We start from the raw sequence: 25889 nt of genomic DNA, 5'->3' as shown, positions 1-25889 counted from the left end.
ATTCGTCTGAAAGAAGAAAGTCACTTGAGGGTGGCTTGAGGGTGAGTAAATCATGGGGTAATTTTCATTTTTGGGTGAACTATCCCTTTAAGATCCACACAGTACTATGCACAATCAAATCATATCATCAAAGACATTCGTACAGCACTAGGCATAACATAATAACATCATTTTTATCTGACTTTGGAAGTCATTCAGAGGTCAATATCAGTTTATGACCTCTGTAAGTGAATGTAATCCTCCCTAAAGCCCTTGTTTTAGCTACAGATCCATCTTTACGTTGCAATCCTGTCAGATTGCTTTTGATGGGCTGTTATCCAGCTGTGCTGAAGATCATAGTATGTCAGTCTCTATGGCTTCCTCCCTTGATCTCTCCATCTTAAAGTGCTTTTACTCTCTCAAGAATACTAAATATATGAGGACTAAATCTTTCTCCCATTATATCATTCAAATTTTCTCTGTACTAGTTTGCTAACAAATTTGGCAGTATCAGTTGCTATGGTCATGGGTGAAATATACAGTTTAAAGGCATAGTTCACTCAAATTACCCTATGATTTACTCAACCTCTTTCTTTTTTCAGATGAATCAGTGTTTCCCACACATAGACGAATCTGTGGCGGTGCGCCACAGATTAAATTCCGACCGCCACAGATTCAACACCGACCAAAAAAAAAAAAAATCGTCACCTTATTTGACAACTCACAAGGAAGTTATCCACAGGGATTGATTAGAGAAAAGGTGCATCCATGCATTTGTAAAGGTACATAATAGCTATAGTAGGATTTCTTCTCATTATCCCAATGCAATCCACTTTAAGCAAAGCTTTGATCAGGCATCTAAAGCTCTTCATTAAAGCGTGCAATTTAGTTTTTGTATTGTGGCTAGTGATGTACATGACAAAAAAATGTTGTCTAGCTTCAACTCTCAGATATAGTGCAAAGTCTTGTGAATAAGGATTGTGAGAACTCATGGATGAAAAATGCTAAGAATAACTGGACCCGAAATTAATGTTGCATTCCCACATACCATGTTTGGGAGAGAAGAGGGGGGATTTTGCACGTGGTGGGTTTTCTGGACGAGGCGCCACCAGTTGGATTGGTCGGACATGTTTATCTGCTAGTTTCCTCAGGCAGTTCTGTCTGGACTGAATCAGAGCCTGCACAGAGCTATGCTTCTGAAATGTTTTCTCTATATGAGCCTGAAACACAGCACAGTACAGAATTCCCATTTATATTTAGCCTAGAATGCAAGCAAATATTTAACAATGAGAGGGTCCAATGACATCCAAAATTACTTACAACTGCAGAATGTTAATTATTTTACCAAAATAAGAGGGATCATACAGAATATTTCACATATAAGACGTTTACATTTACGATGAATTTATAAAAATTACCCTGTTCAAAAGTTTACTTACATTTGATTCTTAATACTATATTGTTACCTGAATGATCCACAGCTTTTTTTGTCCCTTGTTTGTCCTGAACAGTTAAACTGCCTGCTGTTCTTTAGATAAATTCATCAGGTTGCACAAAGTCTTTTGTTTTTCAGCATATTTGTGTATTTGAACCCTTTCCAACAATGACTGTAGGATTTTGAGATCCATCTTTTCACTCTGAGGACAACTGAGGGACTCATATGCAACTATTACAGAAGGTTCAAATGCTCACTGATGCTCCAAAAGTGATGCATTTAGAGCCACTTTTGAACAAAATGAAGATGTGTACACTTTTCGTATTATGCCTAAATATCATATTTTTTCATCTAGTACTGCCCTTCATAAGCTACAGAAGATACTTACATGTTTCCCAGAAGACAAAATAAGTTACATTTACCCTGATCCTCAAATGCAAAAAGTTCAAAAAGGCTCTTAATGGGTTGTGTTTCCTTCTGAGGCATCAGTGAATGTTTGAACCTTCTTTAATAGTTGCATATGAGTCCCTCAGTCGTCCTCAACGTGAAAAGATGGATCTCAAAATCATAAATTAATTATTGGGAAGGGTTCAAATACACAAAAATGCTGAAAAACCAAAGAATTTGTGGGACCTAAAGGAGTTTTCTGAAGAACAGTGAGCAGTTTAACTGTTCAGAACAAACAAGGGACTCATGAACAACTATCACTAAACAACAAAAAATAATAATAAATCAGTTGTGGATCATTCAGGTAACAATACAGTACTAAGAATCAAGTGTATGTACAAGTGTATGTGAAATATCTTATTCAGGCCAGTACTAAATAAAAAATATCATGCATTTGGTATGATCCCTTTTATTTTGGTAAAATAATTAACATTTTGCAGATTCTGCGAGGTGTATGTAAACTTCTGACCTCAATTGTACATTTCTGAAATGAGTGTCTTTTACATCAAACAACTACTGATACTAAATCTAGTCTCATTTCTGCAGTCTGTCAGTATTTACCTGTAGACAAGGAGTGAGAACAGATTCATACTCCAGAAAGAGCACATCCGCGCCTGCACCGAGGAGAGGTGGCGCCGCCTCCTGGAACTTCTCGATATCTCGATGAGCTGCCTGTGCACCCTCTTTAGACTGGAATTTATCCACCTGCTGATTGGCCAAGAGATAAGCGCCATCATCACACCACCGCTGAGCCTGCAAAACAAAGGAGGAAATTGATCCTTTTTTTTTTTTTTTTTTGGCAAAGATGCATTAAATTGATCAAAAGTGACAGTATTTATATTATTTCATTCAGATTTATATTGCAAATAAATGCTGTTCTTTTTATCTTTCTATTCATCAATACTCCAGATAAAGTATCAGGCTTTCAACAGTTTAGCAGCACAACTGTTTTCATACTTGATAATAATAAGAAATGCTTCTTGACCGTCAAATCAGCATATTAGAATAATTTCTGAAGGATCATGTGACCCTGAAGACTGGAGTAATGCTGCTAAAATTTTAGTTCTGCGTCACGGGAAGAAATCACATTTTAAAATATATTCAAATAGAAAACAGTCATTTTAAATTGTAATAATATTTTACAATCTTACAGTTTTTACTGTGTTTTTGATCAAAAAAAATGCAGACTTGATGAACATAAGAGACTTCTAAAAGTGTTTTTGAGTGCTTCATTGAGCTGTACCTTAAATATTTATTTGTGTGGGACAGCAAAAAACTAAAAATCTATGAAATGTATATATATTTTTCATACTAGTAAAAAAAATGTGTTAGCCCACCTCTTCGAGGCGTCGAAGTAGGGTCTGTGCTTGCGTCAGAGAGTTGTGTTTGGTGTTGAGGGCAGAGGTCAGGGTGTCACACTGATGTCTGAGTTCATTACAGCGCTGGATAATCAGAGCCATGGCATAGTGGTGTCCAGCAGCCAGCTGATGCCCATGCAGGATAAGAACCTGAGCGCGACTCATCTCCTCCTAAAACACACACATCTATTTAAAATATCAGTGTATTTATGACTGACTGTACAACATGAACGCGGAGGCATAACGCAACTACCTGCGCACGTTTTTCCAGACTGTCCAGCTCTCTAACGCTCTGTTCTGTTTGGGAAAGGGATTCTCCTGTGATGCTTATTTTCCTTTCCAGTGCTCTTAATTTCTCTAAAGAGCACTCCATCTGACAGAAAGACAATGTTGAGAGATCAAATCACCCAGCACAGGTGGGTAGATTTGCATCATTTCATGATCAAATGCCAGATTTTAATGTTAGAGACAGAAAAGCAGTTCACCTCCTGAAAACTGTGCTCATATCTTAGTAGTTGTAAATACTGCTGCAGTTTAAGGTGGTGCTTATCAAAGAAGCCATCAAATGCCATCTCCATATCTGTGAGCTGAGCCAGCAGCCTGCAGGGACACACATGAGTATGTTAGGACACATCAGAAAGCATGATTTCAAGTTCATTTTGTAAATTAAGTGATGTATTTTTTGTGTATGCATGCATACCTCTGCATGGTATCCCAGTCCTGTGTCATGTCCCAGCGTGTGTCAGCGTCCCCTTCTTTTCTTGAAGTCTCCAGGTTTGAGAGCAGCTGCCGCCCTTCTCTCATCACAGATCTGATGGCATCCTTCACCCATGAATAACAACAAAAACACTTCACACTGTGTTCCGCTGTCATTGACATCACAGAATCATGGAGCAAAACAACAGCCAGAGCCCACAGGGGCCGGAAAAACACAAGAAAAGACAAGACGGGAGCTAAAAGTGACTGCAGACTGCAGCTTTTGTACTCCCATGCTCTGTGTACCCTAATTATAGTTGATTCCCCTAGGCTTGGTACTTTTTTTTAAGATTTTCTTGGCAAAACATAATTGGTATAAACAAAGGATCCTAGTTAGGGTAGATGCCATGTTTAATCTGATTATGAGATTATGATTTATGATATTGCTGATTATTTTATAATTTTGCTAAATATTTTATGATTACTATGCATGCAGTTCTACAGTTCTTAATTAAGAGATTGCTGCAAGATGTAAATTTATATTTTTTCATCCATTTACACTACCAGTCAAAAGTTTTTGAACAGTAAGATTTGTAATGTTTTTTTTTAAAAGTCTCTTCTGCTCACCAAGCCTGCTTTTATTTGATCCAGTAAAATGTGAAATGTTTTTACTATTTAAAATAACTTTTCTATTTGAATACATTTTCAAATGTAATTTATTCCTGTGACTTCAAAGCTGAATTTTTAGCATCATTACTTCAGTCACATGATCCTTCAGAAATCATTCTAATATACTGATTTGCTGCTCAAAAAACATGTATTATCATTTTTATTATTATGTTGAAAACAGCTGAGTTTTGAATTTCTGATGAATAGAAAGTTGAGAAGAACAGCATTTATCTGAAACAGAATCTTTTGTACCATTATAAATGTATTTATCATCACTTTTGATCAATTCAAAGCATCCTTGCTAAATAAAAGTGTTAATTTCTACAATTTCTTTAAAAAAAACAACAACATTATACTGACTCCAAGCTTTTAAATGGTATAGTATTAGTTTATTTCAGCTCAATGCTGATCTTTGGATCCTTCTATTCATCAAAGAATCCTGAAAATAAATGTGCTCAACTGTTTTAAAAATTGATAATAATAATAATAAAAAATGTGTCTTGAACAGCAAATCAGCATATTAGACTGATTTCTGAAGGATCATATGACACTAAAGACTGGAGTAATGATGCTGAAAATTTGCCTTGGTGAGCAGAAGAGATTTCTTTAAAAATATTAAAAAGCGTACTGTTCAAAAAGATTTGAAAGGTAGTGTATATTAATCTAATTAACTAACTAAATAAATAAATAAGGTGAAAAATGAAAATAATCAGTTACAGGACTTAAAACACTATATTTTGAGGTTGCTAAAACAGCCATTAATGACCTATAACCAATAACTGATTCTTTACACACGAGAACTTTATTTAGCTGTACCTTAAGTCTCCTGTATTTCTCTGTGTGGGACAGCAGGAGGAACTCAATTGCACTGCATTCCTCTGATAACTGTGTCTCAGCCAGCTCTGTTCCAAATGCCTGCAGCATCTGAGCAATGTCCTTAACCATAACCGCAAAACTCTCAATGGCCTGTAAAAAGCAAAGAGACTATCTTGTTGAATGTGATATTACTGTGTATTCCGTTAATGTATCTATACCATCATTTTTTACTGTTCTCAAGACGATCCAGTCGCTGTGGCAGTAGTCGAGAGTTCCCCCAAACTCTGAGGTCAGCTGGTTCTCATCAATGTAGCGTAGCAGATCTGTGACAGAGCTGAGCATCACCACCTTAAATACAGACATGCATGCAGGTCAGGATGCTACTGACTTAACAAAACATTACAAATGAGTGCAATGAGTCATACAGGCATTTTGAGCATGAAGTCTTCTTGACTAAACCGGAAGCCAAGATCCGTGACGGTGCGCTGGAAGAAGCTGGTCGGCCTCAGCACCAACACAAGGTGCAGGTTTCCAGGGAATGAAGCCTAAGACAGAGAGAGATGGAGAGAGATATCAGCCTGGCAGACACATAAAGACAGACCACCATAAACAGGCACATAGAGACATTAATAATCCTTAAAACCAGGAGGAAATAAAGAAAAACAGAAAATTATTTGTATATATTTAAAGGAACAGTTCATCCAAAAATACAAATTCTGTCATTAGTTGCTCACCCTCATGATGTTCTAAACCTGTAAGACCTTTGTTCATCTTCGAAACATAAATTAAGATATTTTTGACAAAATCCAAGCTTTCTGACCCTGCATAGACAGCAACGCAACTAAAACATTCAATGCCCAGAAAGGTAGTAAGGACATTGCTAAATAGTCCATAGTCCAAAGAGAAGAAATTATTGAATAATGTAATTTTTGGTTTCATTGTGCACAAAAAGTATTCTCAGATTTCATTAAAAATATCTTAATTTGTGTTCTGAAGATGAACAAAGGTCTTACGGGTTTGGAACGACATGAGGGTGAGTAATTATTGACAGAATTTTCTTGTTTGGATGAACTATCCCTTTAAGGAATGTTCTGGGTCCAATATAATGCTGCCTTGCATGAAAATGTTTACCCTGCATACTTTAATTTTACTATTTTTCAGTTGCCATTACTGCTTAGATTTTATTGTTTTACCTTTGTTCCAGACACAATGTCAAAATGAAAACCAATTTTTTATAGATCAACTATTACATGTTCAAAACTATGATCAACAAAGAATGAAATATACATAAACCATTTAAATTACTAAATTATTCCACCACAATAAATTCCATTTAGTAATGAAAGTTATCAAAAGTTACATTAAAAGTATGAAATAACCTCAGCAAGTCTGCCACTGTATTAAAAAATAACAATAATGAAATTGTTAAAAATGTAATTTTCACCCTTTGAAGTTTAAGTAAATATGTAAAGCTTGTACTTTTAAAGCACTTAAATTAATTGTTTAATTTAAAAAAATGTAAGGTTGTCTAAATTATACTTGTAGCAAATATTCTCCAAGAACATCTGACCGTCTGTGCAAAGGATTTCACATAATTAATGTCACAAAATCATTTATTTAGTTACTTTTTAGGTCTCCATTTTCAAAGTTTTCTGTTCATTTCATTTTCACTGTTAATTCACGAGTTAAATACACTAGTTAACATGAACTAAGAATAAACAATACTTCTGCAGCATTTATTAATCTTAGTTATTAATTTCAACAATTACTAATGCATTATTAAATTCAAAAGTTGTGTTTGTGTTAATGCACTGTTAACTAACACAAACTAACAATGAACTCTATTATTTACTAACATTAACAAAAACTAATAAATAGTGCAATAAATGTAAATTCATAGTTGGTTCATGTTAATTAATACATTAACTAATGCTAACAAATGACCTTATTGTAAATAGCTACTGTACTGTGGTTTCAGATTTTTGCACTCCACTCTATATGTTATGCCTACAATACATTCAACTCAATTAAAAGAGAAAAAACGCAATAAATGTGTTCTAAAGTTTGAATATCATTCATGTAACCAAATCCAGTCTTTTACTGTACATCCTGTACTATCATCTCCATCAATCACACTGACAACCGACAATGAGTCTGCAGAGACAACAACGAGCTGTCAATCAAATTGATGAGACAAGGCTAAAACTAGTTAACACTTAACTACACACTGATATAACCAGTCTGATTACATCTTACAGCTACTGTAAACGTAGATTATTCATCACAGGAGCTTAATAACATTCAGATAAGTATTTGAAACAAATCTGACTAGTCTCTTTTATTACTTTTATTGCAAACACAAAAAGAACATCAACATTACAGTTCACGATAGTTCATCCTAGCACAGTTCACGGTAAGGACACCACGCTTGACATTGACTCGTCCTTTCGCATTTGTAAACAATAGCATCCTCTGCGATTAACATTCTCTCGGATGTCGCTCATATTCATGATAATATTATGTTTATAGGTTGCATTAATAGATAACGCCGGCGCTAGCATGTACCCAGGTCGGATGACTAAGCTAAAGCCGTCCGTCGCGCCGCAGTGTTCCGCGACGAGCTCGGGGATGCCGCATTGTGGTCATCTACAAACTTCAGTCCAACTCTTTACCGAAACTACTCCAGACAAATTACCGTAGAGCGGCGGATCCGCGGAAGTCCTCGCCTGTAGTTTCGCTCACTCATAGCGATCGATGTTTTATGAGGATGTTTTAAGACCTCGCCCATCCTGCTGTGGCAAACCGGTGCCCGGTGCAGTGGACGGTCTGCAGGATTCATCGCCGCAGCGTCGGGAGGGTGGCAGGACCGTCTCTCCTGCGGTCTCCTCACCTCTCCCTCGCCCCAAGAGCGTCATCATGTAAAAACCTGCGCATGGTTTGTGCTAACTCATGCATTCCCGGTGCCTCGCAGTGAGCTCGGGTTTCACACAAGCTGTTTTCAAACGCAAACTTCAGTTAGAAGTGCCGCATTTAGTTATTTATTCAGGCTGAAGCTCAGAGAATTGGGCACGTACTGTACTGCAACTGCGCTGATCCACTTCAGCACCGCGGACAGCGACAAGACCGGTTCGTACTGTACTGTAATTGCGCTGATCCACTTCAGCACCGCGGACAGCGACAAGACCAGTTTAACACAACACTCGTGAAGCACTGTCCCCAAAGGACATATAGGGGGCAATGGTGCTTAATGTTTCCCCCTAATAGAATAAATTCACATAAAAGATGCAGATGTTGTCACTTTTTGAATAAAAAGCATTTATTTATGGATGTTTGGCTTTAACTGAAACCGTCCTGATACTAATAAAACCATTTTATGACTTGTGCAAGGTCATTATGTTTTTGAAGAATATCAAATATTTTGTTCAGTGTTTTGTTCAAGTCAACTGGAGTAACTTCAAAAACACCTTAATATTTATGAATCAAAATTAATGTTATTTGTATAAAATTTTACTTTATATATATTATTTATTTAGTAAAAAATATGTATTTTTTAAAATGTACTAGAGTTTTTTTTAAATAATAATAATAATTACTATTATAGTGATAATAATAAATTAATAAGTAAATAAATTAATTCCATTTTTGTAATTTTTTAAAGATTTTTGTAAATAATATTTATTTATTATTTTGTAGAAAATAGTATATATTTTTCAAACGTACTAAATAACAGTATTAAACAATAATAATTATTATTATTGTTATAGTAATAATAATAAATTAAAAAGTAAATTAATTATTATTTTTGTTTACATGCTTGATTTTATTGAATATATAATTTATTATTTTGAAGAAAACAGTATATTTAAAAAAATGTACTAAAGATTTTTATTACACAATATGTTATTATTATTAATATTATTATAGTTATAATAATACATTAATCAGTAAATAAATAAATTACAATAACAGTCAAAATTAATGTTATTTGTAAAAAAAAAAAAACATTTTTTGTTTAAATGTTTGATTTTTATTATATATAATTTATTTATTTTTAGGTAGAAAATAGTTTAAATATTAGGTTTTTTTATATATGCCCTTGCAAAAGGGCATATATATTTCTAAATGTATTTAATTTATTATAATTTATTTATTTAAAAAAATGTACTAAAGATTTTTATTAAACAATATTATTATTATAGTTATAATAATACATTAAGTTACTAAATTAATTAATTAAAACAACAGAACAATTTTCACACTTTTGCATTAATTCTAAATAAATTATTATCAGTAAAACATATTGTAATCTCTTACCGCAATCCGTGCCAATGCTGTTTTGATCGAGGCCCAAGTATCCAATCTTCGGTCTAAAATGATGATAAATTTTACACCGGGTTGCCGTGTTCTGGAAACATGTGGAGTGCATCATGTACCACAGTAAATGAATTTGCTCTTGGTCAAGAACATAACATTATAAACAACCAGAATACCTGAACATATGTATGTAAATATACGCTGCCATTTATTTGCATTAAATGGAGGGATCAATATATTCTTTCACCCTAAAAGATCCCATCTGTATTGTGTCTAACTACAAAGATCTTATTTAGCACACTAGCAATACATTCATTTGAATAGCTCAATTTGTCTAAGAGCTGTTGCAAGGCTTTATGTGAAGAGAATACATAAGGGACTGTAGCTGTACTGCAATGCAGTGAGATGGAGAGGGCTTGTTTAAATTAGACACGGACCTCGGAATCAGTGTGAGGTATGAAAGCACTTTGGCCAGAGCTTCTTCAGGAATGTCGCTGAATGCAGAGCATTCTGGGAGAGTGATGATGACACTGGAGTCCTCACCACATCCCCCTGGAATTCAATAAACATCAAATTATCAGGCGAATTCAGTGGCAATGCTCCAACATGTTTAGACAAGCCATTAATCCACATGTATACAGTTCTCGTACTTTCCAAAAACTATTAAACAAACTAGAAACCCCACCTGATAAATAAGCCACTTGTTTCTCAATGTAGCCGGCCACTTCCTGCATACTCACAGGGACCGTGACCTCTGAGGAGACAATAAAGATGAGCCATATATAAATAACACAGCAGCAAACTTAATGACTAGGTCATGTTTTTGTCACTTCATGAGGTTTAGTCACAGTTACTGTAAGTGCAATTTCAGAAACAGCACCACCTAGTGTTCACATGTACAAACTACAATAAGCTGTACATCTCAGTGCTATATAAAATGAGTTATAGTCTGTTAATGGACTCCTCAGTGAAACTGATAACATTAGTAGTTAGTAGCAATGAGTCTAATGCATTCATGTCTGCAGAACCATCAAGATGGACTAAAGCCAGAGACTGAAAACAAGAGACGGTGGTTCGGTTTCCTTTGAGACCCGTCTCACACTACAATACACTGCAAGTAGAGGTTGACAATAGAGGATGTGTTCAAATTACACATGGACCAACACTGGTCTCCAGTGACTTCACTGGGAACTCACATCCTGTGTCTGCGACAAACAAAAACAAATTAATTCTGGAAAGAGAAATGCAATACTCTATAGAGGAAATTGATTATTTGGGGTCAAGTTACAGAAAACCAGGCTTCTTTTTCCTACTATAAGGCTCCTTGCATGCTATACTATAACAATGGTTGATAAAAAGACCTGCTATTCTTCTTAAATAAAGAGTTGTGTCCTGCAGAATGTGTTGTAGTATCTAAATCTATTAACCTATAATAATAAAAAATAAATGCTGACAAAATTGAATGAGTTTCCATCGGGTATAATGGTGGTGAAGCAGAGATGAATGCGAATAAAGTCACGACTGAATATTTAATAGCACTCAAGACAATTTCATCAGTTTAAAAAGTTAAATACAGTATATACACACACCTCAAAAGCAAAATGAATGAGATGTATAATATGATTAGATATGGAGAGATAAATACAATAAGTAGCAATAAATATGTTTCAGCCTTCTAGTTTTTCAAACTCATTTTTCAAAGGATGCAAATGTGTCAAAGAGTGTCAATAAAAATATTATTACAGTTCAAAATAGTAAATTTACATATTTAAATATTAGGTTTTTTTTATGCAAGGTGCCCTAAAAAATACTTTCTATGCACCTTGCATAAAAATACCTAATATTTATTCATGAAATTTATTCAGCTAAATTTCATGAATAAGTTAAATATTCCTTCATCTTAATGCATTAAGACATTTTTCTAGTTTCTATTTTATTTTTATTGAGTCTTCTAAGTCACTAAATACCGGAGTGTATTTGCTCATCATGTTTGTTCTTCCATGTGATTTTAGGCTTAATAAAAAACCCAGCACTGCCTTGACGCTGTTAACTTTAGACAGCATCGCCCTTCTAAAATAACACAGTTCATGGATAACCACACCTTATGCTCCTTTGATGGTGTGTTCAGAGATATCAACAAGTCTGTGTAAAATAAACACACTCAGGTGCTGTCCATGTGAACATGTCATAACTCAAGTCTGAAAGCTGCTCACTTCTGTAAATAAACCTGTACTGCTCAGTAGCAACACAGGCTATCATCTGTCCTGTGAGAGACAGGTTTATCTGAACTATTTTAAAGATTCAGAGAAAACAGTATAACAATGTATATCAAATAATCAAATTACAAATAAAAGAGTTTATATGTTGACATGGCTTAAGTAAATATTAAATGCATTAATGATGCATTTTGAAGAAGGCTGTTCAAAAATGACTACAAAAAATGAGCATACAATAGTGCTTTCTGAATGTTTTTACAAATAAAGTCTTTTTTAGGGACAGTAGATATTGTTACTAAATAGGCTTGACTGTTAAGAGGATTAGTTGCCTGAGCTTTTATACTTTAAATTTATAAAAGCACAGACAGTGACTAGCTTAGAAAAACATGTTTTTACACTGCTATTCAAAAGTTTTGGAAGATTTTTAATGTTCGTTAAACAATTGTCTTATGCTCATAAAGGCTGCATTTACTTAATCAAAAACACAGAAAAAACTGTAATATTGTGAAATATTATTACAGTTTATAATAATGGTTTTCCATTTTAATATATTTTAAAATGTAAATTATTCTCAAAGCTGAATTTTTATCATCCATCACTCCAGCCTTTAGTGTCACATGATCCTTCAGAAATAATTTTAATAAGATGATTAATTAATTGTATTATCAATGTTAGAAACAGTTGTGCTGCTTTATTTGTGGAACCTGTGATTCTTTTTCAGGATTCTTTAATGAATTAAAAGTTAAAAAGAACAGTTTTTTTTTTTTCAAAATAGAAATCTACCACCACTTTTTATCAATTTAACACATCCTTGGTAAATAAAAGTATTAATTTCTTTCAAAAAAGAAAGAATAAAAACTGACCACAAACTTTTAAATGGTAATTTATATTGTTACAAAATATTTCTATTTTAAACAAATGTTTCTCTTTTTAACTTTTTATTTAATAAAGAATCCTGACAAAAAGTTATTACAGGTTCCAACAAAATGTTAAGCAGCACAACTGTTTTCAACATTGATAATAAATCAGGAGTGATGATACTGGAAATTCAGCTTTGCATCACAGAAATAAATTACATTTTAATATATATTCAGATAGAAAACAGTTATTTTACATTTAAATAATATTTCACAATATTACTATTTTTTCTGTATTTTTGATCAAATAAATGCAGCCTTGATGAACATAAAAAAAAAAAAACATTACAAATCGGCACTGTAGATACATTAAGCCCAAAAGTATTCAGACACTTTAGTTACACTTCCACTTGCATGAATGTTAATGTATCACATACCAACCCAAGTGGATTTTTTTCAAGCAAAACATTTCACAAAATCTTGCTGTTTAAAATTACCAAATGCTAAGGCTATCAAATGTTAGTGGCTAATGTGATAAACCACACCGGACTTCACTGAAAGCTCAAGCACCATCAGTTTACAGATTCCACTTGGTTTGACATTCATAAATTATTAAGTGTGGCCACTACGTTTACTGCAAATGTGGTAGCACTGCAGCTGAAAATGCCATAAGATTAGTGTTAACACGTTCATTCCCCCTAAAGCATTTATGCTTATATGCATAAGCATGCACATATTGTCATGCAACGTGGTTGGAAGAAAGAAAGGATCAGAGTTCATATTTAAGGATTAACTACACAGAGCATTCCAAACTCGAGTTTAGCTTTAAAAAGGCACCTCAGAAACCGAATTGAGATTTATATTTCATCATAATTATCTGAATAAGAAAGCATTCAAGACATCTCTCTTTCATTGAGCAGATTCTGGCGTGCTGCAGCATGGATGTTATCTAAGCTCAGACAGGTGTTCACAATGGCTCCGTGTCAGAATGTTGTTGTTGTGAACCTGGCTCTGCCGGAGAGAACTGCTGTCTCGTATTACACTGCATCATTACAACGTAACAAACAAACACCTTTCCAAAGCACTACTTAACCAGACGCAATGCTCGCACTCACATAAAAACAACCCGACACTGAGACAGATGCCAACAACCCAAGCCAAAAGCTAATCTTCTACAATCACTTTGAGTAAACCAAAGCATCATAAAGTGAATATTACATAACAAACAGCAGAACAGACCTGTAAACCTTTAAATGCATTAAAGGGCTTGAGGAAAGACATGGTGGCTAAATTTGAAGATGCTGAGTCATGGGCTAAAGAGCATTCTTTTAAAAGCCAAATTGAGAGTCAAAGTGTGTGCAGGGGGTTAATATGAGTGCTCTACTTCCTGTGTCTTGGCGCCTGTTTGTAATACAGAAGATTGAATGTCTATTTTCATCCTTCAATCCCGCTACTGGCCCAAATTCATAGTGCATGATTATAAATGGACAGCTTACTGTATCTGTCCTTCAAAATGCAATAATATTAAGGCTTCAGGAAAAGGTTAACATAAAAAAAAAATGCAGAACTCTAACATATGGTTCTGGGTGCATTCAAGCAGATTATTAAATATCAAATCTAGGTTATGGATAAAACTCCATCAAGTTATAAATAGCATACATAATCCTTGAAATACATTGAACATCCTGAGAAACTGGTAGTTTTAAAGGCATATACTCACGCTGCAGTGTGTTTTCCAGCTCTGAGCCTGCCTGCAAAAGGTTGTAATAGCCCTCCATGTCTTTCTCGGGCTCCAGAGGAGAGGCCGAGCCCATTCCCTGGCTGTTCCTGGAGGAGTGACTTGACTCTGGGCCCTGTCAGGCCCTCACATCCCACTCCACCCTGGATTCATCTTACCCAGCTGTCCCAGCTGAGGTTTGGCTTCAGTTCCGTGCCGCCACTCACGCCTCTGAACTCCCCAAGTCACCTTGAGCAGGAGCAAGTGCATCCAGAAAGACCCCCGCTGGAGGAAACGGGATCCGGAAATATCTATGGCAGACAGCCTGCTGCAGCCGATAGTGCCACTGCAATATCACATCTCAGCTTACAAAAACCACACACACTCACACAGACGTAAGTCAGGGAGGGGCAGAGAGGATGAGGTCCTGTCCCAAAAGTGAATCGGATTAGAAGGGTTTCCTGTCCACAGTGCTGACAGTCTGTCTCCCTCGCACTCCCTCCAGCTGCAAACTCCCGTGAGTTCGAGTGCGTCAGATCTGCATCGCTCTTAGACTACTGACACTCTGCCAACTCCCTCCCCATTGACTTACTCCGCTGTGGAGTTCAGGCTCCGCCCCCTGTTGATCTCCACCCTCCTCATTGGTCAGTTTTCCCTCACAGGCAGTGGCTTAAATTATCACTGCTGCATGCTGTATTACACACATTCTCAGCCTTATTACATACATACACACACACACACACACACACACACACACACACACACAGGCTGTTGTGAATTTCACTATTGACAGCAAAACTATTTTTTCTTCTTAGACTGAGAAGTTTCATTGTTCAGAATACAGAAAAGTATGACGCGTGGGAAAATCGCACAAAGACAAACAGCTACATGAATAGGAAGCATTGTTGTCAAAGGACACACTATTAAAGCTTCTACAACCGCATCTTATGTCTATGAGACACTGCTGGGTTGAAATAACATATGGCATTACAGTCTTTATTCATTACGCACATCCTCTGCAATTGCCGGGCAGAGTTAGAAAGACTAACTTTAACATCTGAAGACAAAGAGAGGACAAAACTAAAACATTACCATGGGCAAGAACTTCATCAAAATTTTGCTTAAGTGTTATGATTATTAAACTGGGGGTCAAATGTTTGGATCCTTCAAAAATTATTTTAATTATCCAGATTTCCAACTCATACCATTATCAGTGTTGAAAACTATTTAGATCCTTTCATTAACATTAAAAAATCAAAACAAAAGCATTCATTTGAAATAGAAATCTTTTGTAATATTATAAATGTCTTTAATCTTACTTCTGATCGATTCAGTGTAATCTTTTTAATGGTAGTGTATCACTGTTTCCACAAAAATATTAGTAAGTGCAACAGTTTTCAACATTAATAATAATAAATGCTTCTTGAGCAGCAAATCTGCATATTTTAATGGTTTCTGAAGGATCATGTGACACTGAAGACTGGAGTAATGCTGCTGAAAATTCAGCTTTGCATCACAGGAATAAATTATATTTTAAATATTTAAACAGAAAACAGATATTATACAATATTACAGTTTTTACTGTATTTTTTATCAAATAAATGCAGCCTTGGTGAGCATTTGACCCTCAGTGTAAGTATTTTTTTTATTATTATTCTTATAAACGTCAATCTATATACACACACGCTACCAGTCAAAAGTTTTTGAACAGTAAGATTTTTAAAGTTTTTTACGAAGTCTCTTCTGCTTCAACGTGCAGCAAAAACAGTACAATTCTGAAATATTTTTACTATTTAAAATGAGTTTCAAATATAATTTAAAATGTTTCTATTTGAATATATTTTCAAATGTAATTTATTCTTGTGAGAAATTATAGAAATTAATACTTCAAAATTTCAAGTAATGAAAAAGACATTTCTAATGTTACAAAAGATTTCTATTTCAGACAAACACTGTTCTTCTAAACTTTTTATTCATCAAAGAAACATTCTAACCAAATGTTTTCAACATAATAATAATAATAAATGTTTTTTGAGCAGCAAATCAGAATAATAGAATGATTTGTGAAGTATCATGTGATAGGAGTAATGACGCTAAAAATTCAGCTTTAAAATCACAGGAATAAATTACATTTGAAAATATATTCAAATAATATTTTTATTATTTTAAAATAGCTAAATATTTCAATTATTTTATTTATTTTGTTTTTGTACTTTGAATCAAATAAAGAGATGGTTTAAAAAAAAGCATTAAAAATCTTACTGTTCCAAACAATTTGACTGGTAGTGTACACTTTTTTTTAGCTTTTGTCCATTGAATAGTCCTATAGTGTGACAAATTCATTTTTAAACAAACAAACAAACATCATAATGCTATTTTAATTACTGTGAATCCCTATAAAGTACATTTTTACATGAATTAGAAAAAATATATAAAACTTCAGACACAAATGTCTTCTTTCAAAACAGCTTTTATTAAAGAAAAAGTTTGAAACAGACTGGTCTTGAGAGGTACATTCAGATCAGCTGGAGCCTGAGGGACATGATGGAGTAAGCAGGGCTGACCGTGCTAGTGCCTGATTCATTTCACAGCAATACACCTCAGCCCTGCCTCACGCTCCACAATCAGGCCGCCTTTCTTAACTTTTTTTTAATGTTTGTTTTTTTTGGACATTTTCTTTTTCTTACAAAAAGTGGCTCAAAAAGATTCATTAAAAATACAATCATATATATATATATATATATATATATATATATATATATATATATATATATATATATATATGCACATATACATATACATATATATATATATATATATATGTGTGTGTTCAGGCAACATGAGAATCCAAGAATTATTGTAAGCTTTGAAAATAGCATCTCTGAAGTAATTTAAAGGTCTGTTTGGAAATTTCAAACATTGCAGGCAAGTTCTGTTTTCCCCTCCCAAACTGAGCTGAACAAACACATGGATATGTGAGTGTGTATGTGCTCACCAGGGCTCAGTCCAGTGGTGGCATTAGTAGTCACACATGCACTGAGAAAAACATAAAATGGCCTTGTGTTGGACGAATGTTCACAAAGAAACATCACACCAACTGGGCCTCACCTGTTTAGCTGAAAGCAAACATAAATAGAGCTCTGATATATTTTCTCTGGAAAGCTAATTCATGATGTAATCAGAAACGAAAAGAAGGCCTGGTGGTTACGCAGGGCTGTGATACAGCTGGATTAAGCCCGGCCCACGACTGGGAGCTGAGCTTAAGATGCTTAGCATCATGACACAGTCAGAGGTCTAACACACACCACTTTTCCTTGGATAACCCACACACACACACTTGAAGATAGCTGAAGCAAGAATGGGGCATCTTTCAAATGGCGTTGCCTTAGGGGAAACATATAAACATGCCAGGCAGTGGCTCTTTTAACACCCATTTTGGGCTACAAGCAGAAAGAAGAATGGAGTAGATCATTCATATTAAAGGGACACAAAGATTTCAGCTGCATTCACACCATATATTAAGGTAGGATTTATAGGACCGATCTTTGATCAGAGAAAGAGCCCAGAGCTGCTGGTCTACAGGGTCTGCTCAGGCTTATAGGATATAGAAACCCAATCTGTTCAATAGCAGATTGCACTGGCAAAAATAAAAAAGTTAAATAAGTTGGCACAAGCTGATAATGATTGACAATTAAGAAGAGAAAGAAATACCTCAGACAAAAATACAACATTTGTGAGAATAATTACAATAAATATGTCAAATAGAATCACACAGTCAAGAACAAAATAATTCAATTATAATCTAAAAAGTGATTGAAATTATGGCACATAGAAATGGAATGTATTTTGAAGCAAAGTATAAAGATTACATGCCCTCCCAACCACTAGAGGGCAGAGGTGAGTTTCAATACACACCTATTTCACCAATCTAAGCTCCCTAAAAGTGAAATGTGTGCATGTGGACGTGAAAGCTGTTTTTGAGCACTGGCCTGGTATATAAAGCTGACACATTCAATCTATGTCATTAAAGAACAAGTTCACTTCCAGAACAAAAATGTCCAGATAATGTACTCACCCCCTTGTCATCCAAGATGTTCATGTCTTTCTTTCTTCAGTCGTAAAGAAATTATGTTTTTTGAGGAAAACATTTGAGTGGACTTCTATGGTAGCCCAAGTTTGAACTTTCAAAATACAGTTTAAATGTGGTCCCAAATGCAGTTGACGCGGTTGTAAATGATCCCAGCTGAGGAAGAAGGGTCTTATCTAGCAAAACAATCATATTTTGTTGTTGTTGTTATTTTATTACAATTTATACATGTTTTAACCTCAAACACTTGTCTTGTCTAGCTCTGCCTGAACTTGTCTAGCTCTGTTTTTTTCTGGTTCAAGACAGGTTATCTCGAAAAACTCTTGTCTCATTTTCTCCCTCAACTTTAAAATCGGCCTACATCGCTGTTTTACCTGTTTTGTTAAGGGTGTTTGATCATCTTTGCATGTTCACTTTGCAAATACTGAGTTTTTCGACATACCCTAACTCCCTTGAACCGGGAAAAACCAGAGTTAAGGCAAAGCAAGACAAGACGAGCATGAGAGGTTAAAAAGTATATAAATTGTAATTTCTTAAAAAAAAAATAACTGATCGTTTTGCTAGATAAGACTCTTCTTCCTCGAATGGGATCATTTGAAGCCGTATTTAAACTGCATTTTGGAAGTTCAAACTCAGGGCGCCACAAAAATCCTGAAATGTTTTCCTCAAAGAAAAAAAAAAAAAAAGAAAACATTTCTTTACGACTGAAGAAAGAAAGACATGAAGAGTTTGGATGACAAGGGGTCAAAGACATCTGTAAATTTTTGTTCTGGAAGTGAACTTCTCCTTTAATGGCTCAACAGTGAATGGATGCATAACTCGGACTCACCAATCCTAACTAAGCCGTAACAATAAAAGATAATTCATCCTCAAGAAAAAAACCGAGAGAGCCAGTCGGCCATTTTAATGGAGTCTCTCTTTTTTTTGGCATCAAGCAACATTTTCCGCACTTTTCACTAGTACAATTTGTAACCCGACTGTAAACTGATCCCCGTTTCAACAAAGAGTGACATAGAAAGACAGTGACAGTATGTCACAAGAAACATCTGAAGAAAATGACTTCGATTTCTCACACACACACACACACACACACACACACACACACACACACACACACACACATACGGAGGCTCCGTAGGATATCCCAGAACTCCATGTGGTCGAACAAACAGCAAGTTGTTGAAAGGCAGCTTTTTTTACCCATAGGGTCAGGGCGCGCAGTGCAGCATCTTAGAGAGAGCTCACATTGAGGGATCTCGAACAGCTACATATCACAAAACTCTAAACTACGATTTGGGGTTGTGACCTGATCGCAAAAGGGGCCAACTGTCTGCCTTCAAAGTAAAGAAAACCAAAGAGTGGTATTTATGAGACTTTTTCTGCAAGACAACCAATAGGTGGAGCAGGGATGTTGGTACATTCCGTAGCAGTCGAGCGCTACTGACGACTTAGCCAGCGACACATTCATCCCGAAGGGTTGAACATGGGAGTTTGGCAGTAGGGCAGGGAGGTGTGAAAACACAGTTCTTGTGGAATCGTGCTGGGATGGAAGGCTTTGAGAGAGGACGTAACAGAAAAGCAGTTTAAGTTGGTTCCATTGACATGTTTCATTTCAACAGGCAGGAGGAAGGGCAGCGACCCTGGCTGATGTGAGGGTCCCATCAGTAGTCTTAACCCAAGGCTGTCCGTGCCCATCAGTAGCGCTCCTTCAGATGCTTGTAGGAGAGAGGTGTGACAGCAGCCATCTGCGGTGTACAAAAAACATCACCACACAAAACTCTTTAGCACACAGGTGAACAGGAAAGATATACAAAATATGATTAGCAACAGTGTTATTTGATTGATTCGTCAAAAATAACCAAACCAAACACACAAACCCAGGTAATTCTGTACACAACACCAACCCTGAACCAAATCAAACTCATATGCACCAAAGATCCATCCTAATCAGAGGAGGATCTGGTTGCCAGGAATGATTCGCTCTTATTATTAGACCAAATAAACGCTGATGTTAGTCCTGGTTTAAGGAATGTTCTGGATTTAAAACAAGTACTCGATGTCACAAATGTTTTTGATTACCACAGACATTAAAGGGGTAATTCACTACAGGCAAAATGGGCCCTATGATTTACTCAAGCCATCCTAGATGTATATTACTTTCTTCTTTTAGACGAATACAATCAGAGTTATATTAAAAATGTCCTTGCTCTTCCGAACTTCATAATGGCAGTTAATGGTGGTTGAGATTTTGAAGTCCAGTAAAGTACATCCATCCATCATAAAGAAATTGCCACACAGTTCCTGCAGGGTTTATAAAGGCCTTCTGAATAGATGGTTTTTTGGTAAGAAAAATATACATATTTGAAACTTTATAAACGCAGTGATGAACACAGAAGCATAGTGGAGAGAGCAAAACAAAACACTGATCACCAATTAGTACAAAACAAGGATTTGTAAAGAAAAATGGCGGTGAATTTCAATATGAGCCATGAGGAGACTGGTTTTCCTTTGCTGTAAACAAAACTTGGTTCTCGCAAGACTAGCATGTTATCATGTGGAGTACTTTTTATAATGGATGGATACACTCTTGAACTTTTAAAATGTCAATGCCCATTCACTGCCATCATAAAGCTTGGAAGAGCCAGAGATATTTTTTAATATAACTCTGATTGTATTCGTCTGAAAGAAGAAAGTCATATACACCTAGGATGGCTTGAGGGTGAGTAAATCATGGGGTAATTTTCATTTTTGGGTGAACTCTCTCTTTAACTTGGCTGTCTATGCAGCAGAAAGGCAAAATCTCTTCTAAAAATGGTGGAGCATGGCTAGCGAAAATGGGGCTGTGGTGTTTTATTTAGCCAAAAACTTCAACACCCATAATTGTCGCCACTCGTCTGTTGATCCAACTGTCCATAGTGGGAAAACAAAAATGCAAAAGTTAAATCTGTAGTTTTAACAAAAGCCCTGGACCTATCAAAAGTCAAATACGTGTCACTTTGAATCACTTGATTTTTTATTTATTTATTTTTTTAGATTTTTTTTTTTTTTTTTTGCCTTTATTGCAATAGGACAGTTGAGTGCAGACAGGAAGCTAAGTAGGAGAGAGAGGGGGACGGGATCGGGAAAGGTCCTTAAGTTGGGATTCGAACTCGGGACACCCGTAAACGCAATGGCGTTATGTGTCGGCGCACTTGCCCACTAGGCTGTTGGCGCTGACTGAATCACTTGATTTTTGCTGACAAATAAACGGGGACAAATGTTCACACATTGTTCATTAACATACAATACTGACATTGTAACAATACCAAGCTGGTTGAAGAACAGTGAATTTATCCTTTAATTTAGAGCGGTCTCTATTTAAATAAGAAATTTCACTGGTAACCCTTTATAATAACTTAAACTTTCATTATTAAATCATTAACAAACATATAATTGCTTAACAGATCACATAGCATGAAATATGAGAATGTTCTTGTTAATGCTTACTAATGAACGTATTAAACTTTACCTAAAGATTCAAAAATAATTAGGATATTAAGTAAAGATCATGTTCCATGAAGATATTTTGTAACTTTTCTACCGTAAATATCAAAACTTAACTTTCCATTAGTAATATGCATAGCTAAGAACTTCATTTGGACCAGTTTAAAGGCGATTTTCTCAATATTTTGATTTTTTTGCACCCTCGGATTCCAGATTTTCAAATAGTTGTATCTTGACCAAATATTGTCCTATCCTAACAAACCATACAACAATAAAAAAAGCTCATTTATTCAGCTTTCATATGATTTATAAATCTCAATTTCAAAAAATTGACCCTTATGACTGGTTTTGTGGTCCAGGGTCACAAAAAAAAAAAAAGATTGATACCTTTAAGCACTTCACAAACTATTGAAGTTAACTCAATCTATTTAGTTTTTTGTTTGTTGTGAATATTTCTACTATTTACACATCTCAAATCATTTATGAATTATTTATGTTTTTGCAGTTCCTAAGACACTATTCATCCTTTGTAAATGTTTCTAATTGTTTACTAATCATTAGTACCTTTATGAGCAGTCATCTGGATGGCATAAAGTGTCTCAAATGACCTGAATTCACCCTATTTACTCACCTTTACAGGTCATTTATTAATCATTTGTTCATGTTTTGCAGTACCCAATCTAGACTTGACACTATTTATCATTTGCAAATATTTATAAACGATTACTAATCATTTAGTACCTTTATGGGAATTAGGCTTTTAGCTACTGTAACATTTGTGTTAATGGTGGTTAGTTAAGTTTAGCTAAATGCTTGCTAAATACATAGCACACATTATAATTTTGGTGCTTATATAACATATTAAACAAGATATTCCTTGAATCATACAATAACAGGAAAAAACAAATCAGTTTTTCAAGAAAATACTTGTTCATTTAATATAATTTTTAAATTAAAGTTACTGTAAATTGTTACCAAAATCCTTTACAAAAGCTTTATCAATCAATGGAGGTCTGAAATGTATATCTTCCATACAAAATGTGTTATTTGTGTTATAATGTAGTCAAAATTGTCCAACGAATTGCCAACGAAACGTGCTTCTGGTTAAGCATTACTGACATAATTCCTTTGAGAAAATCTGTCGGTATAAACTTGTGTTGAACCCAGAACATTCCTTTAAATCATATCGAGCACTTTACCTGTATCTGTCAGTCGAGGAATCCTCTGACAGCTGAGAAGAACAGAAGAGCAAGTTTAATGCTGGTGAGTACATCCTATCTACAGCCTCACCAATAGCTTATTACAACCATCACAAACTGACCCCAAAAAGCTTTAGGCACAAGTATACATGCAATAGCAGCATGCAAAATTGCAAAGCATTACTGCAGGGGAACAATCACCACAACCAAAATAATGTCATACAAAGGTTAGACAGCCATTAGAGGGTTAAACACAACAACTACCACACCACACAAAATACCCAGCAAGACCAACATGATGCGGTTTCAACATATTTAAGAATTACACAAAACAACCACACTCTCTATTTATCATTCACACACAAATAAAACCCGGATGAGATTAACCAGAACAAGATGACGGAGGACTGGTTTAGTCAGTTAATAAGGACCCAATCACAGGTTACTTGAGGAGCACATGCAGGGCACAATGAGGGGTGGAGCTTTACCTGGCAGGCTGAAAGGATCATTTAATATTCACTCATTCATTATTTTCCTTCAGCTTGTTTCCTTACTGTCAACAGTACAGCATTGTGGGGTATTATTTTACTACTTAAATAAATAAATAAATAAATAAATACATGCTGGTCCAACAGCAGCATCACAGAAGAAAAATCCCATTAAAAATGTCTACAGTCGTGGCCAAAAGTTTTGAGAATTACATAAATATTGGAAATTGGAAAAGTTGCTGCTTAAGTTTTTATAATAGCAATTTGCATATACTCCAGAATGTTATGAAGAGTGATCAGATGAATTGCATAGTCCTTCTTTGCCATGAAAATTAACTTAATCGCTAAAAAAAAACTTTCCACTGCATTGTTAAGAAGGCTTCAGGAGATCCAAGAAAGTCCAGCAAGCGCCAGGATCGTCTCCTAAAGAGGATTCAGCTGCGGGATCGGAGTGCCACCAGTGCAGAGCTTGCTCAGGAATGGCAGCAGGCAGGTGTGAGCGCATCTGCACGCACAGTGAGGCCAAGACTTTTGGAAGATGGCCTGGTGTCAAGAAGGGCAGCAAAGAAGCCACTTCTCTCCAAAGAAAACATCAGGGACAGATTGATCTTCTGCAAAAAGTATGGCGAATGGACTGCTGAGGACTGGGGCAAAGTCATATTCTCTGATGAAGCCTCTTTCCGATTGTTTGGGGCATCTGGAAAAAGGCTTGTCCGGAGAAGAAAAGGTGAGCGCTACCATCAGTCCTGTGTCATGCCAACAGTAAAGCATCCTGAGACCATTCATGTGTGGGGTTGCTTCTCATCCAAGGGAGTGGGCTCACTCACAATTTTGCCCAAAAACACAGCCATGAATAAAGAATGGTACCAAAACACCCTCCAACAGCAACTTCCAACAATCCAACAACAGTTTGGTGAAGAACAATGCATTTTCCAGCACGATGGAGCACCGTGCCATAAGGCAAAAGTGATAACTAAGTGGCTCGGGGACCAAAACGTTGAAATTTTGGGTCCATGGCCTGGAAACTCCCCAGATCTTAATCCCATTGAGAACTTGTGGTCAATCCTCAAGAGGCGGGTGGACAAACAAAAACCCACTAATTCTGACAAACTCCAAGAAGTGATTATGAAAGAATGGGTTGCTATCAGTCAGGATTTGGCCCAGAAGTTGATTGAGAGCATGCCCAGTCGAATTGCAGAGGTCCTGAAAAAGAAGGGCCAACACTGCAAATACTGACTCTTTGCATAAATGTCATGTAATTGTCGATAAAAGCCTTTGAAACGTATGAAGTGTTTGTAATTCTATTTCAGTACATCACAGAAACAACTGAAACAAAGATCTAAAAGCAGTTGAGCAGCAAACTTTGTGAAAACTAATATTTGTGTCATTCTCAAACTTTTGGCCACGAATGTATAGTGAAAGCATAATTTTAAAGGATTAGTTCACTTCCAGAATAAAAAATTTCCTGATAATTTACTTACCCCTATGTCATCCAAAATTCATGTCTTTGTTTCTTCAAATCAAAAATAAACTAAGTTTTTTGAGGAAAACATTACAGGATTTTTCTGCATATAGTGGATTTAAAAAAAAAAATAGAATTTGGCCCTTTGAAGCTGCATTGAAACTGCAATTTGGACCTTCAACCTGTTGGCCACCATTGAAATCCACTATATGGAGAAAAATCCTGAAATGTTTTCCTCAAAAACCTCAATGTCTTTTCGACTAAAGAGAAAAAAGAAACGAACATCATGGATGACATAGGGGTAAGTAAATTATCAGGAATTTTTTATTCTGGAAGTGAACTAATCCTTTTACAAACTTCCAGACAGATGTTTCATTAGAAAACTCTAGGTAAAATATGATATTAACTGTGATTTTTTTTATCTCACAATTCTGACTTTTTTTCAGAATTGTAAGATATAAACTCATAATTGTGTGTCATAAAGTCAGAATTGTGAGATATAAACTTGCAATTGCCTTTTTTTTTTTAAGTCAGTGGCGGAAACGGGCTTCCACAATTTAACTACCAGAGAAGTTTGTTCTGAAAAAATCTCTATAGAGAAAATTAATGGGAAAATACTTCCGGAGGCTGTTGAGCTGCAGTGTCTTTTTCATAAGTATATTAAGA

At 35.5% G+C, this 25889-nt stretch overlaps 2 protein-coding genes across 5 annotated transcripts in view; both read right to left on the bottom strand.

The window, feature by feature from the left end:
- Positions 1-15003, bottom strand: part of mcf2a (MCF.2 cell line derived transforming sequence a) — a 30285-nt gene extending 15282 nt beyond the window's left edge. The window contains exons 1-13 of the mRNA XM_073819976.1: positions 14508-15003; positions 10400-10468; positions 10152-10266; positions 9715-9805; positions 5826-5945; positions 5632-5748; positions 5401-5550; positions 3920-4041; positions 3705-3819; positions 3473-3592; positions 3199-3390; positions 2423-2614; positions 1028-1199 (exon numbers count right to left, since the gene is read on the bottom strand). Coding sequence (XP_073676077.1) covers positions 1028-1199; positions 2423-2614; positions 3199-3390; positions 3473-3592; positions 3705-3819; positions 3920-4041; positions 5401-5550; positions 5632-5748; positions 5826-5945; positions 9715-9805; positions 10152-10266; positions 10400-10468; positions 14508-14601 — 1669 coding nt within the window. The 5' untranslated portion in view covers positions 14602-15003. The remainder of the gene's footprint in view (positions 1-1027; positions 1200-2422; positions 2615-3198; positions 3391-3472; positions 3593-3704; positions 3820-3919; positions 4042-5400; positions 5551-5631; positions 5749-5825; positions 5946-9714; positions 9806-10151; positions 10267-10399; positions 10469-14507) is intronic.
- A 5136-nt stretch (positions 15004-20139) lies between these two features.
- The window catches only part of atp11c (ATPase phospholipid transporting 11C (ATP11C blood group)), an 82001-nt gene continuing 76251 nt past the window's right edge, over positions 20140-25889 (bottom strand). The window contains exons 29-30 of one of the 4 annotated variants that reach the window (XM_073819948.1): positions 23274-23305; positions 20161-20336 (exon numbers count right to left, since the gene is read on the bottom strand). In XM_073819948.1, the coding sequence (XP_073676049.1) occupies positions 20300-20336; positions 23274-23305 (69 nt within the window). In that variant the 3' untranslated portion in view covers positions 20161-20299. Of the gene's footprint in view, positions 20337-23273; positions 23306-25889 lie in introns of all 4 variants that reach the window. The other 3 variants (XM_073819946.1, XM_073819947.1, XM_073819949.1) reach the window with 3 other exon arrangements.

This window comes from Garra rufa, chromosome 16 (genome assembly GCF_049309525.1).
Source record: "Garra rufa chromosome 16, GarRuf1.0, whole genome shotgun sequence".
Classification (NCBI taxonomy): Eukaryota; Metazoa; Chordata; class Actinopteri; order Cypriniformes; family Cyprinidae; genus Garra; species Garra rufa.
This window is presented reverse-complemented; position numbering and strand designations above follow the sequence as displayed.